The 16,159-nt window shown below is 39.1% G+C and overlaps 1 protein-coding gene across 5 annotated transcripts; it reads right to left on the reverse strand.

Moving 5' to 3' along the window:
* Positions 1–563: 563 nt before the first annotated feature.
* Positions 564–14,390, reverse strand: mst1ra (macrophage stimulating 1 receptor a). 5 transcript variants are annotated; one of them, XM_027000687.3, is made up of 21 exons: positions 14,103–14,388; positions 12,019–13,286; positions 10,598–10,762; positions 10,366–10,491; positions 9,761–9,931; positions 9,120–9,280; positions 8,856–8,991; positions 8,451–8,587; positions 8,177–8,353; positions 6,477–6,570; positions 6,144–6,353; positions 5,825–5,971; positions 5,538–5,691; positions 5,010–5,096; positions 4,363–4,569; positions 3,912–3,992; positions 3,513–3,694; positions 3,186–3,295; positions 2,908–3,073; positions 2,623–2,759; positions 564–2,173 (listed from the first exon to the last, which is right to left on the reverse strand). In XM_027000687.3, exons 2-21 carry the CDS (start codon positions 13,210–13,212, stop codon positions 1,927–1,929), a joined length of 4,089 nt encoding a protein of 1,362 aa, XP_026856488.2. In that variant the 5' UTR covers positions 13,213–13,286; positions 14,103–14,388; the 3' UTR covers positions 564–1,926. The 5 variants fall into 5 exon arrangements, with proteins under 5 accessions (XP_026856488.2, XP_081573217.1, XP_081573218.1 ...); XM_081717091.1 differs by having other exon boundaries at positions 4,363–4,572; XM_081717092.1 differs by having other exon boundaries at positions 4,363–4,572; positions 14,092–14,388.
* Positions 14,391–16,159: the final 1,769 nt, after the last annotated feature.

Consider the following 16,159-nt stretch of genomic DNA (forward strand, 5'->3'; position numbering starts at 1 on the left):
CACACAGACTACAGTACAGAGCCCTGTTTCCCAAAATCAGTGTAGTGTTAAGATCACATGAAATGAGAGAGTGTTCAGTGTAATACTCGCTCTACCATGTAAATATGATCTTCGTTTTTATGTTGCTTTTGGGAACCCAGCCCTGAAGACTGTGGTTCAGCTAGAGCCTGTGTTCAGAGCACATGTAACGACAACTGTCAGGAAAGTTTTGGATACTGCATAAAGTGCTCCTCTATGTTTTCTTTCAGCCTTTGGTATTAGTATTGCAGAATAAATAAATAAAAATCTACAAAATTAATTAAAATGAAAACTTAAAAATCTGCAATAGACAACCATAGTGCATATGTTGAAAATTCATATTTTGACTTGCAGTGATGATGGCACAGCCTTACCATCTATGCCGTCTCCACTCATGTACTCTCCCATGGGGAAATAGTTGAACATTGTCAAATGACTGAAAGGATATTGACTGAAACTGTGATAATGTGTCTGAATTAAGGAAACAGTCTGATTATGTAGCCCGTGTTTGTACAAGCTGTACTAACAGAGCTGCACGTGTTCATTTAAGACTTTATTGACCTCTAGTGGTGTTTGATAAACCTTACAGATGCAGGTCTAGACTAACAGGAAAATAAACTAAATCAAAAACACAGTGTACTTCAAAGACTCATGAATGTTATAATAAATTTGTGCCTCATTTTTTAAAATTAATTATCCCACAAATCTAATCATTCAATATGCATACATTCTAAATAGGTCAGTATGTTGTTTAGGCAATCATACAGAGCAGTTTTTTGAAAATGTCCCTTTGGTTTTATTCAGTCTTTTTGTGCACATAAAAAGTAGAAGCTTGCACTCACGTTTTGGTCCTTTTACAGTTCTGGGTAGCTAAAACATCAACCCTATACATTTTTACATTAATTAACCCCAACAGTGTAGCCTTCTAATTTGTACTTGTGTGTTAAGAACCAAATTTTGCATTTTGGCCTGTTACATCTTTCAGGAATTTTGTCTGGTCCACTAGAGAATGGGGCATATAAATAGTCAGTACACCAAAACGCAGGACTAGAACTGATAGTGGAAGAGCACTGAGGAAAAGATTCTAATTATAATTGTCTGAACTGACCATTTATTAGTCTTCAGCTCAAATTAGATTTGAAACATGTTTGTTTTGATACCTTGCTATTTGTAGCCATATGTGAGTTATTTGAGCATACTGTTCAAAAATGTCTAAGTCACTGTTCTTCTCCAATTCCCTACTTTTCACTAGAGCTTCTTATGTCATTATCAATTGAAGCTTACCCTTAAATTCATCAGGTAATTTGAATTTAGGCAAAAAAAATAGTACCATAAATTTGGTAATTGATTTTTTTTAGACAGAATAGTAGTCTTAACATATTCCAACAGAACTTCATTAGCTGTACAGTAAATGAAATTTGATTACCTGCAATTTCATGTTATCATTTCTCTAAATTGCTACATTCAATAAACATGAACTTACCATTTTTACCTTTTTTTTGGCATGTGTGTGGTAAGGAACAAATGAAGATCATTTTGTTTCAGCAGAAACATTAAAATAGCATCAAGTCAAACCAATAAAAACAAATACTTAATTGCTTATCACTGCAAAACAAGACATGTATAGTCGCAAGAAAACAAAAAAAGTAAACGTCTAGTCCAGAATGACTAGAGCAACACCTGAGGGACAACACAGTACCATACTCATGTTTGAGAGGCAGTGATTAGGCCAACACCCTGCTCCAGCAATGTGAGGTTCAGCATAGGCTGAAACCACAGACACTGCCATTGCTTTGGTTACCTTCAAAATGGACATGCGACACTGTCCATGGGGGCTGACCATTTATTCCTGCATTCCACAAGGTCCTTTACATAGGTGCCTCACACTTCATTCCTGCTGGATGGTGATTAGAGGTCTATGGTGGCATCCAGTCGGTCCAGGGTCTCTGTGCTTTGGCCCTCGAGGAGCAAGGGCATGGCAGAGGCGATGGCCGGGTAAGGCTGGGCTCGGTCCACGTTGACGTAGGTGACCTGTAGGTTGACGTAATGCTCGCCTTCCAGGGATGAGTGGATATTCTGCAGATCCTGCACTAACTCAGAGAAGGTCGGCCTGAAATCAGGCTCCGGGTTCCAGCACTGCAACATGATACACCACCTGTGGCAGCACAGAAAGAACACATCACAAAGGGGGCAAGGCATGTGCACACTGCAGACAATTAAGTTGTTGAAGAAACACTTTTTTGGAAATTGGCCAACATGACCTTTGTGAAATCTGTGCTACCTAAAAGTACCCAAGTTATATGAAGTTCAGCTTTAATTTTTTCTGTTTTTGATTTTGTGCTATTATATTATATATTTTATGTTTTTTTAAAGAGAAAAACCTAAACATCCTTAAACCTCAGAACATGAAATATTTCCAAACGATCAGTTCATTTTAGAGCTACCACATAAATAAGCATATCCATAAATATTGGAACATGACTTTATTGTTTACACTGTCTGATCAGCTAACTAAAACTCTGAACCCAAATTATGAACCAACAAGGTGACACATCTAATTAGCATTTAACTGTTAGGTTGGAAAACAACAGAATGCTCTCATACAGGCTGTCTAGGCAGTACTGAGGCTGTGGCAGTCGCCGTCCCTGCAAAAGATACTGAGACATGTCGTAGGGGTCCACATCAGGATATGGACTCGCTCCTCTGGTCAGCATCTCCCACATTAAGACACCAAATGACCACTAGAGGGCACATCAGAGACAAGGCATCAAATATGAAATATCTGGGATCCGGGAGTTCATAAATCATGAACTGATGACATATCTGTCGTTACTCAGTTGTTAAACATAGCAGAAACACAGCCCTCAAATGGTTCTTGGACTTACTTACCACATCAGATTTGGTGGTAAATTTCTGTGTCTGTAAACTCTCTATGGCCATCCATTTTATAGGTAGTTTTGCTCTTTTATGGTCCTGAATGCTGTAATACTCTTTATCAAGGATGTCCCGGGCCATGCCAAAATCAGCCACCTTCACTGTAAATGTCTCATCCATCCTGTTTCAATGATTTAGTAAAGCCTTGTATGAACAGTCATATAATACTGTGATACAGTGGGCTCTCAATGAACTCTCCTTTTTGCCTATCACCATCTAGAAAGGTCTCTCACATGCAGTTACGTGCTGCCAGGTCCCTGTGCACAAACTTCTTCTGTGCCAAATACTCCATCCCTTTAGCAACCTGAAGCCCAAAGCCAATCAGGTTCTTTACAGTGGGACTCTAATAGCACAGGATAATAAACACATTAGTCAATACAGAAAAACAATTCAAATGTGCTATAATTATCTTTCTAATAATATAGAATATATTTATATTTAATTTCTATAAATTAGATTTAATATTCTTACATAAATCTTCTCATTTAAAAGTGTGGAGTTACTAAAAAGCTGCAACTGGACTGAAGTGTGAGATGAAATAAAAGGCTTTTCACACCCACCCTTTCTTTAGAGCGGATGAAGTGGCGGAGGTCTCCATGTTTCATGTACGGCAGGACCACCAGGGGGAGCCCTTCAGCGGGTAGAAGAATGCCTAGCAGTGACAGCACATGAGGGTGATGAAAGGCTTTCATCAGGATGCCCTCTCTCAGGAACAGCTCCACCTCCTCCATATCTGTTATCCCTGAAAGTACAAAACACAGGGTTGTATACTTGAACATGGCAATTGTGCTATTGTTGCTAAAAATGAGAAATATACTGTAGGCAGTGGCTAACTTCAAGAGTAAAGATTTTCTTAAATTCAGATATATGAAGAACAAAAGAGAACGCCACTTGTTGATGTATCTTTTGATGTTACGTGGTACTGTTTGAAAGAAAGTCAACGGAACAAATCAACTCACTGTTCAAGGACTTTACTGCACAGTGAATCTCATGGTTATGGTCATCCACGAGGTAGCCATGATACACCGTCCCAAAATGACCTGGAGAGATTTGAGGAAGAGATCTGAGAAAGGGAATTTAAGGAAGGGAAGAGGAGTGAGTGTCAGACAAACAGGGAATGGACTTTAGCCCAAAGATGAGGAGTTGTGTCCATACAAAAGGTGGTCCGAGAGATAAATTAAAACCATAAATAAATAAGCCACAAATAAATACTAAGCGCAGACAGATAGACAGATAGACAGATAGATAGATAGATAGATAGATAGATAGATAGATAGATAGATAGATAGATAGATAGATAGATAGATAGATAGATAGATAGATAGATAGTCACTTTATTAATCCCAGAAGTAAATTCACAGCAGCAAGCAAAAATAGAGTGAAAGAAGTTTTCCGTCAGCAGAGACATACCCTTGCCGATTATCTGGTCGTGTTGAACATTGAGCTTCTCAGGAGGGATCAGTACGTCCTTGACCTCCTCCAGCAGCTCTGGCAGCAGCTCGGACGCGGAGAACCCCCGTGGGGACACCAAGGGAAGAGTAGAGGTCTCCAAAGGACCAGCATATGCAAGCCCCGAGAAAGCCATGCCTGAGCCATATGATGTAGCACGCGACAAATCTACTGGCGGAAATATAGCTGGTCGCATGTGGCTCTGGATTCATAAATGTCTCTCAGATAATGTGAAACTTGATGTTAGCATGTATTATACTTTATTATATAAAATAATTTGACTTTATTTTAGCTCAGGCAACAATGTTTCATTAATAAAATGTTGCTCAGGTAATAAAATAATGTTTTACATCATGTTATTTCACTATCTGAGTTTTAATCTAAAAAGTTTAGGGCAACCAGGGCAACCTTTTTTCTTTTTTTTTTCAAGCAACAAGTCTGTACAGTGATCTAGCCGTAGAATTCAAACAAACTATCAGAGCACTGTTACTGATTTTTAAGCATCTTTCATTTGAAATCATATATTAGGATTATGTTTAAATTATTATGAAATGTCCAAGGGTGTAATAGGGGAGGTTTATATAACAATGGAATCCTGTCTGATTTACCTCGTCTGTAATCTCCCACAGGTGATGTTTCTGGGTTTATACCATTCCGGACAGAATACCGTGCCAGACGCGCCTCTGCTAGAACAGCTACAAACAAGACATAACTCATCCCAGGTGAACTTCCAACAGAGTTTTTTAAACATCATTGCTACACATTGTATTAATTATACCCTTTGTATTAACATTGTATTTACATGAAGCACTTTTCTGTAATAATATTACATACCTTCTATTAATACTGTATTATGACCTACAATTACTTACCAGATAGAAGTGAAAAGGTTTGACCAAAATGCTAGCATTGTCACTATATAGCTAACATCATTCAATCATGGATAATCATCAACATTTTTTCTCAGACTATGCCTTCAGACAAAACCTATGAAGGTTATCACCAAAATGAGTACATGTTCCCCAGACTCACACAAAAATAACATGTATTATAATTACTGATAAAGAAGCTGTAGAGTGATATGGTAATCCACAAAGAAATGCACTTTCTCCTCTAGAACAGAAGTATAACTTCACCTTTCTTACTCTTACGCAGGTGAGTCATCACGGCGTATGCTAACCCAGCCCCCACAGCCAGTGCAGCCAGTATACCAAGCACGATGCCAACTGTAGAGTCATTCCTGGCATACACCACCCAGCCAACCTCATACAGCTCCCCATTCACCACCACCTGGAATGGAGTGAACACCAGAATAAAATGCTGGTTGACTGATACACTTGTTTGTCTCAGCCACTCCGAAACAAGGAGACATGAGCTGCGGAACATGATGGAGGCCATCTGGGCCTTGGGCTGACTAGCTCACCTGGACCACCGCTCCCTTAGGAGGGATGCTCACGTTCTTGGGGATTCGGCAGAAGATCTCGTTGTCCAGCACTTGAGCCCTGCAGTCCACATGGCCTACTGTCATGACGATCTCCATGCAGTGACTCACCGCGCTCAACTTCTTGTGCTAACAGCGATAATCACAAAAGTGCTGAGTCCATTGGAACAGAAGGTGGACTGACAGACACAGCACAAAAAAAAACACAGCACAGGACCCATGCTCCAAGGACCACATGCCTAATTGAATGTGCATCTGTGAACTGAAGAGCATTTAGCATGCAATGCATCAGCGAACGCACGTGCAGTGAGACTTTGTCTTGCCCGGGGCTGAGCTGCAGCACGTGGTCATCATACTCGAAGGGGATGGGCGCACCGTTGGGGTGGCAGCTGAAAGGCTGGGAAATGAGATCTTTGGCTCCATCCATGTCCACCGAGAGGATTCCGTCTGAGTCCTCACACACCGGACTCATGCACTCCATCTGTGTGGGGCTCACTGAACCCCCACACAACTGAGGGATTAACCAGCAAAAGGTGTGAGCACATATAGGCTGAATTTTAAAGGAAAAAGCCAGAGGAATATTGTGCATACCATTGAATGTTCAGTAAAATGGGCAATGTGTCAAAATGCTTACACTCTGCACAGGACTGGAGTTCTTGGGTTTGTAGGAGATGGTGGCCTGTGACACAGTGTCCAGATTCTGTCCTGTGATAATGATTCTGGACCCTCTTCATAAGGTGGGAAAAAAAGTTCAAGTAAACAAAAAGACCCTGCATGCCATTGTGCAAGTCTACTTAAAACTGTGTAACTGCAGTCTTATTATTTCTTTATTTTATATTGTAAATATAACAGTGATCATAACATGATAATAAAAATAAACTAGTGAAGATTTTATTTGATCTAATCTAATATAGATTTTAAATGTTTCGTAACATATTTTGTAAATACACAAGTGTATGTAATACTATATAAATATATAAGGTATACAGTCATGGGCAAAGGTTTTGAGACTGACAAATTTTGGTTTTCACAAAGTTTGCTGCTTCAGTTTTTTTGCTGGCAATTTGCTCTAGATGTGAAGAGTGAGCAGATGAATTGCAATTAATTGCAAAGTCCTTCCTTGCCATGAAAATTAACTTAATACAAAGATTACTGAATTCCAGCCACTGCATTTCAACCCTGCCACAAAATGGCTTGCTAACATCATTTCAGTGATCTTCTCGTTAGCTCTGGAGAGTGTTAATGAGGACAAGGCAGCTGATATCACTCTGTTATGTTGATTAGAAGAGCAGACTGGTTGCTTCAAAAGGATGGTCACATTTGAAATTTTCTTCTGTTAACCATGGTTATCTCCAAGGAAACACATGCAGTTGCATCAAAAGGGTTTCACAGGCAAGGACATTCCTGCTTGTAAGACAGCACCTAAATCAACCATTTATCGAATCATCAAGAACTACAAGGAGAGAGGTTCAATTGCAGTGAGGAAGGCTTCAGTGTGCCCAAGAAAGTCAAGCAAGCACCAGGACCGTCTCCTAAAGAGGATGCAACTACAGGATCGGGTCACCACCAGTGCAGAGCTTGCTCAGGAATGGTAGAAGGCAGGTGTGAGTGCATCTGTATGCATAGTGAGGTGAAGGCTTTTGGAGGATGGCTTGGTGTCAAGAAGGGCAGCAAAGAAGCCACTTCTCTCCATGAAAAACATCATGGACAGACTGACATTCTGCAGGAAGTAAAGGGATTGGACTGCAGAGGACTGGGGTAAAGTTATTTTCTCTGAAGCCCCCTTCAGACTGTTTGGGACATCTGGACAAAATATTGTCCAGGGAAGCAAAGGTAAGCGCTAACATGAGTGTCATGCCAACAGTGAGGCATCCTGAGACCATTCATGTGTGGGGTTGCTTCTCATCCAAGGGAGTGGGTTTGCTCAACATTTTGCCTAAGAACACTGCCATGAATAAGGAAAGGTATCAAAACATCCTCCAAGAGCAACTTCTCCCAACGATCCAGTAGCAATTTGGTGATGAACAATGCATATTCTAGCATGACAGAGCAAATTGCAGAAGTCTTAAAAAAGAAGGGTCAACACTGTAAATATTAACTCTTTGCTTAAACTGGATGTATTTGTCAATAAAAAGTTTTTAAAAACTTATGAAATATTTATACACTTTTGACCATGTCTGTACAGTCCAGCAGGTACACAAATTTACCAAATTTGTTTTTGTCTGGGTGTGGTGATTATGCACTTGTTCATTTATTATTATTATTATTATTACTAAAAAGTCTGATTATGTATTGCACCATTGATTTTCTACTTTACTGTTTTTTTTTACTCACTTGTTAAAGCTGCAGGAGGGCTTCACATCAGTCACCATAGGGTTTTGCCTGTACCTGAACTGTTTGGCTGCCAATACCATTGCCTTGTCAATCACAAGTGTCACATTCACCTCTGCTACATCCTTCACTCCCTTGGACACAAACTGCACAAAGGACCAGGTCCCATTGGAAGACACTCTGTGGAAAATGCCACAGTGCACCACTTCATAATCAAAAAGCCACAAATAATGCAACATGAACAATAAATAATAGACAATGCTGTGTTGATGATAACCTTTCAACTGGGCAAACCTGGTCCCCCAGGAGAACTGCCCTAGTTGTTCCAGCATCCAAGTGTTTCCCGGACAGCGTTATCAAGGTACCACCGACCTTGGGCCCATAGTCTGGACTGATTTCTGTTATTACTGGTACCTGGTAATAGGATTTTTTTTTTTTTTAAATGTAAAAATAAAACAAGAGTTGGAGTACTACAAACATCCCGGGTTCAAGTTTAAACCAGCTGCTTACCCCATTTCATTAAACTATTTGGATGAAGTCTTTTACAGGTACATTGTTACAATTATTACAGTAGCACAGGAAAGGAAAAAATCACCTCATTATAGTTTTATCTTTATAACACTTTTTACAGTAGTTGTTTGTCCTAGAGCTTTGGAAAAGCAGAGGAGGTTGTGCTTATTACCACAAAGCTGAAGCCTTGCATGTGAATCTGTCCAGAGATGGAGTAACCACGTTCCACTCTCCCTTCCTCCACAGACATGCTGAGATTCACGTTTCGCTCCAGGTATGACAGCTGAGGAAGGATCCTGCATACCAGCCTGAGGAGAGACACGACATGTCGGTGCATGCATTTGTGTGCCAGTATGTGTGTGTATATTTGTACACGCATGTATACATGTGTGCACATATATATATGCGTATACATGTGTGTGTGCGTGTTACTCACTGGGTGCTGTTACTTTTCTCTGGTATAATGGAGCAGCTGGTCTCTCCCACGCTAATTTGGTAAGTGTTTGCAGTAATGGCAGGTTTTGTGGGAGATTGGAGGTCCCAGCCACATAGTGTGAGCAGTGACTCACCATCAGGGGGTGCTGTCTCTGGGAAAAACTGTCACAGTATACACTCATTAAAGCCACAGAGGTTACAGAATGTCTAAAATTGTAGTGCTGACACCTGAAGGTTTTGTTTCATCTTCATTTTTCATTGTTTTATAAATAATCGCCAACTTTTAGCAAATTAAATATTGAATATTATTTTGTTGTTGTTATCTTTGTCTGTGTAAAACTATCCATGTCACTCTGTAATGAAGTGAGATACCATTGACATACCATGATGAAAACAAGTAGTGATGCAGTATTTTAGTTTTCAAAGTAACACCATATTAGTCAGTGTTGGTATCATTTTCTCTAATGTGTGAGAGTGCTTTTATGGCTTTTCGGTTATACTAACATGATTAAATCAAGAGTCTAGTTGTTTTGACAAACCTCCTACTTGTTTTCCCAAACCCAAACAAATGTACTTCCTTACCAGTGAGCAGAGATTTTGTGATCTTTGATCCTGGTATGTCAATGCAGGGCCATGTGTTACCTGGGTGACAAAAGGAGGGCAGGTTCTGTTGGTCCACTGGCCCGTGCACTGGGCCAGGCGGGTACAGGCCGAGCCGCACCACCCACAGCCTGTGAAACGTGGGGCACGCAAGCATTCTGAACAGGTCAGCAGATGGGCACATCCTGGACCTTTAGGTGACACACTCACCATCTGTATACAGAGAGATGGTGAGAAAGTCAGCCAAGGGGCCCTGCTACACGTGCGTGTGCGCATACACACACACATACATACATACATACAGATGCACAGACTGATGGGCAACAAGATCTAAGACTAAAGAAAAAGTAAGCAAAAGTTTCCAAAAGGAAAATAATAAAACAATAATCCTTTTCCAGAGGATGGGGGGTGGAGTATAGATCCAGCAGACTAATAAAAGAGTATTGCATTCACAGAGAAGAAATCACTCACATAGTCAGGTAAAAATGTACATTCTTAAAGGGTACAAGACACATGCAACTTGATTACTGTGCCTAGATACATGTTTTTTTTCTATCAATAAATAGCTAAAACAATAAGCACCAGCGAGAAGGAGAAAGAGACAGGAAGTGAGAGAGAGAGAGAGAGAGAATGTAAAGAAATGGCACCTTGTTTCCAACTACAAACAGTAAAGACTCCTCAGACTGCACAGCAGCAATACGTGACACTTTCTCCTCCTCTCCCACAAGAGAATAGTTGGCAAAGACTGTGGGGTTCGACCTCGACAGAACGACCTGTGATAGAAAATGCATTCTTAGACCAATCACAGATCATAGAACTTTTATAAAACAGCTCTAATACAGGACGGCACCATCTTGGAAACAATGGTGGAGTGATCACCTGAAGCAGCCTCCCACGGTCAGTGCCAATGTGAGCCACAGTGTCGTTACCTATAGTGGTGACCAGAATGGAGGTGAAGAGTTCATGCATCTGGCCACTGAAGAAGTCAGTCCTAAAATGAGGCATTGCCACCAGAGTAGCCATTCTTTCACACTGTCGTTCATGCTAGAAAACACATAGTTAAAGGACTACAGTTAAAGGATTACTTTGCCAATCAATCAATAAATCACTCCAGCAATAAACAACATGATGCAACCATTCAGGAGCAGATGTGAAGACACCTTTGCCATAGCATTAAAAAGTGTTTACATGTTTTTTGTCAAATGTTTGTTGTTAATCTTGTAAAGTGTATAGCCCATCTGGAAAATTAAATGAGCACAGTGAATGTAATTCAGCAATCAAACATAGTGATGATCCATTATATGATTATATTACTATATTATTTTTATATTATTATACAGCCTTCAGTTGAGAGACTTTCATTCTCAGCACCTGATAGCATCACACACACATGCTTTGCATTGTGGTGTCTTTTGCCTCTACCTCATTTGTTATTTAATGATATATTTGTTGGACATCATGTCTTACAGACATGCTGAACCTTGAAATATAAACATTCCAAAATACCAAACAAAACACTCCAGTGGGAACCTGGCACCTGTAGTGCACCTTAGTTTCAAAAGATTCTTTGTCATGCTCAGCTTCAGTATAGTATTAGTACCACCCCACTGCCCACACCTGATATCTTAACCAGTTGTTAGTCAACAATCACTGTATCCATGCTGTATCTATTTTCTTAATACTTTCTCTGTCCACTATTTTCCTTGCAGTTGCCTTTTGACTGCGATTAGAGTGATTTTTTCACCTATGAGTTATTGCATGGAAAGCCAGAAGCCACAGTCCAAAAAAAAACTTGCAATATCATGCAATAAACCTGAGATGCAGTGTGTTGGAAAAATCAAACATGAGACTGACGATAGCTGTGCTTTGAAATTAAATTACTGCTCAAATTTATGACAAAGTTATTGAGGCTTTCCAGACTTGGTCTCACGTGGTTACATAGGTCAAATGCAATACTTGGCCCTCGTAAAGTACTGCGTAATGCATTTCTGCCTCACTTGATCAAACACCAAAAACTATATGAGTCATTTCCTGGTGCTGGTTACTGTTTTAACCAAAATACTTTCTCCACCCACTACTGCATTCATGCATACCTTTATAAACTCTTTACCTAAACAGTACAAGTTACTAAATGGTCAAAAAGAACATTTGACATACATAAGACATTAGTTTACACCAAACTGACATGTTTTGAAATCCATGCAGGAATATATTTATAGCAGGAGGTCATATTTCCTGCAGCATTTATCAGTCTGTTACCTACACTATTGGCTGATAACACACAATGCGGACAGTCTTACCTCATGAGGACAGCTGACGCAGGGCTGGAAGTGGCACAGTCCCCGGGAGAGTCTCCCTGACCTGGGCTTGCAGCAGGCTTCCACCCCTTGCTCAATGACAAAGTTCACATTCTCTATGGGGAATGCGCAAAGGGCGGATTTTCTAGAAGGATTTCCCTCGTCATCTGTAACAGCAAATACCATGTACAAGACTCCATTCTCATCTTTCATGCCTAGTTCATTTGCTAGTTCCTTTTCTGCTGTGCTAAAGTGGGCTGCTTGAACCACGTTGTACACAATGTTTTCCATACTCCGCTTCTTTCGCTTGGGCCTGAAATGGCACTCCAAGACAATCTCTCGATACATCCAGGTCTCAGTGTCTTTTATCGGCAGCCGCCCCAGATGAGTCTGGAGCTTGGAAGTATTGTCTTCAGGATTCTCTCTCTGTGTGGATAGGAAGTAGGTGTAGGTAAGTGTGGAGAAGGTGTAGATATACTCAATGGGATAGGAATCCTGGAACGTGGGAAGCACTGTCAGGCCCTTGAAGTTGGTTTCAAATCCATCCTCCGTAGCAAGCAGACGTTGCACAGATATGGAACGCCTGCTGTAGTCTCCTGCAATTGTACTGTTAATGGTGGCTGCCACGAAGAAGTAAGATGTTTGCCCTTCTTCTACAATGCTGACTTTAGTACCTAGAGGACTTGCAATGCAGTCAGGACAATGTGAGGGTGAGTTAGCTTCTTTATTGAAGAGACAGTTAGATCTGGGTGGCTCTTCTTTTGTGAGCTCATGAATGGTACAAATACCATATTGATTACTTCCACATATGTACAAAAAGGAAAGAAATGGTGAAGGGTCTAAAAGGAGAACTTGATTGTCTGTATCCACCAACACATTCGGATCAGTCTTGATATCACAGTTGCAGATCTGACATTCCGAGCTGCCAACAGGACCAGTTCGCAGCTCCCATATCTTCTCAAAGTTGCTGTCCAATGCTTCAACCACATTCTGAGATGCTACATACACCTGAGACAGGTCTTTGTTGACTTCTATGTTCTGAATGGATTTCAAAGTTTGGAAATGTAGGGGTGAATAGACAACAGTAAAATCCACAGGTTTATGTGGGATTACAGGACAGGTTTCTTGGGTCAAGATCACGTGAATTTGGAGCCAGACACATGCTAACAGCACCTGGGCTGTGAATAATATATCCATGTCTGCTGTCTTAAGCACAGCAAAAGGAAAACAAGAGTCACTCTTCCTCAGAGCATGGTGATCATCAGTAGGATCTAAGAATAAAACCAGAGAGAAGGCCAACTGAAGTACACACACAAGCATCTTAAACACTGTGTTAAACACAAGTGTCACTACTTCAAAAACAACTTAATAAATGATGTAGATGAATGAAGATATAATGTAGTTCCCTTAACATGAAAGAAGCTGTTTTCCATGGCCAAAACTGATGTTGCTTCTAAGGCTTGAGGCACATGCTAATTATTTACCAACTTAGTCTATTTACTTATATTCATACACAAGACATGTTACTCTTAAAAGAGCAAAGCACTGGAAAATGTGATGCCATCACTTTTTATTTGTCCCCCACGTTCAAAATGAGACGATGGTAAATTGTAATTACTAAAATGAAAGGGAAGTGGATAAGTGGTGTTGTCGTACAGGAGCGATAACATTTCGAACAAATGTGTCTTCGATTTTTTCCACTAATGGATCTGAGAACTTTTTAATACACTTAAGTGATTATGCTTCCTGTAATCACTGCCTCAACCACAACATCATAAATAAACCAACATATAATCGCCTTTTGTTCCACTGCGAAATACTACGTTTGCAGTCAGCTTTTACTGAAATTAAGACAACCTTTCAATAACCAGTTTACACCAGATATTACACAATCATTATGGATTAGGCGGCCTACCTGCACGATAAACTTTAGATAACATTCGTTTAACAAGAAAATAAATGTTGCTTGGTTTGTAGTAGCTCTTATTTACAATAAAGCTTAACAGCAATATTATAAAGAAATTCGATGAAAAAAACCGACGATTCAATCCGACGATTCAAGTCACTGAAAATTACCTGAAACCCACCTTTGACAGTACCGCCAATGCTCGCTCGCTTTGGCAGGAATCTTGCGCACACTCCAACTTTGATTCAATGACGCCGTCTTTCAGATGCCACATTTCATAACGTTCGGGTATTTGAAAAAGCCATACCAGTTAGTTAAGAAAAGAAAGTTGCCAAAACGTAGAAACTAACAGGAACGAGGCTGTAAAACTTACTTCTTTATCTTTAAACATAGTTCTTTTTTTTTTCTCCCAGATTACACTCATTCTTGGTACACGCCTTGTCTGTGCTTCATAAGGAAGTAATGTTGCACAATCGTACCTCCAGTATTCATCCCGCGAACGGGACTGACTGATTTAAAAACATACCCCAAGGCTTAATTATGAAAAAAAGAGGTTTTTACCCGCTTACCGTAGAGTGTAATAAAGTTGCTGATTTCAGTCTAATAACGTTGTTCCAAAAAATGATCGGACCATGGTTTCCTATATTTACTTGTAGCTTCTTTGGGAGAGGGCAATGACAATCTAAACAATTACAGCATGTAAGATACCGCCGAGTTTCACGGTCCTTATAATGACAGCAGAAAAATAAATATTTTAGCTTAAATAATATTTTAGCTGAAAATAAATAAATAAATAAATAAATTATATATATATATATATATATATATATATATATATATATATATATATGTATATATATATGTATATATATGTGTATATATGTATATGTATATATATATGTATATGTATATATATATATGTATATGTATGTATATATATATATATATATATATATATATATATATATATATATATATATATATATATATATATATATATATATTATTATTATTATTATTATTATTATTATTATTATTATTATTATTATTATTCCACTGTACCACAGTGGTGCATCCTGATAAAGTGCAGACTGGAGCAACAGTGCAGAGGGCTGAAGCATAATGTTTACAATTTATATGTATTTTGTATACATGTGTGCATCTTTATTAACATTACAGTGTCTGGAGGTTTGACATAATATAAATAATATTTTTGTTGTTCTTGTTTGTTTGCTTTATTACAGATTATGCCAAAGAAGTACACCCAGTTTTGGTCCTCCAGTTCAGATCTAAATCCAGGCCATGCCATAAAAAATAAATAAGATGCAGTTTCCATGTTAGCCACAATCCTCAATACATCATGGGACAATTAATCATTGTCTTATATTATCAGTGATTTTCTGACTCTCCCCAGTACATACCATTCGCCAAATATTTCCTCCTCCTCATAAACATACAATATATTGTATCTATCAGTCTGTAAATTGAGGTCAGTGAGCTCTCTCAGGTGAAACTTTTAAATGCATCATATCACAGAGTGTGTATAGAATGCAATAACAATAGTGACTGCTCTTGTGAAGCAGTATTTTATGTGGTTCAATGCATCATTGTTACTGGTCATTTTAGCATAATATAAAAATTATAATGAAAAATAATGATGAAAAAAATATTAAAAATGAAGTGGTTATAGAATTGTTAAAGGTCATTCAGTTTTAAAAATGCTAACTTGACTTATCAGTATCTTGGACAGTACTGATAGTCTCAAAGAAAGCTGAAGGCAAAATAAATTAGGATAATGTAGTTTGAAGTTCACAGAACAAAAGTCAGAATAGTGGGAGAAAAAAAAACCTTTAACCTTTGGTAGAAAAATGATAGATTATTAGGACATACAATTTCCGATTCAATAAAAGTATCTTGGGTTGTATATCTTATCAAATAACATGGCCTATTACATCAATAATTCCACTGATGGTATTGATAAAAGTTACATACATAAAGTATGTAATGTATATGTAACATCAGATCTCATCACCAGCCTATCATCAGTAAACCTCCCCATATATCTAAGGCTTGTCCTTTTAATGTGTCTGAGAATACAGAGGCCAGATTAGCATTTTCTGCTGACCACAGCATATTCTACCTAAATCTCAGGTGACCTGCCAAATCCCCTCCATCCCCTCATCCTCTGTCCTTGTTTCTAATTGGCCATCATCTCCCAGGAGGTTGGTCACATCTCCA

Source organism: Electrophorus electricus, chromosome 7 (assembly GCF_041902795.1).
Source record: "Electrophorus electricus isolate QZ-2024a chromosome 7, ASM4190279v1, whole genome shotgun sequence".
Classification (NCBI taxonomy): Eukaryota; Metazoa; Chordata; class Actinopteri; order Gymnotiformes; family Gymnotidae; genus Electrophorus; species Electrophorus electricus.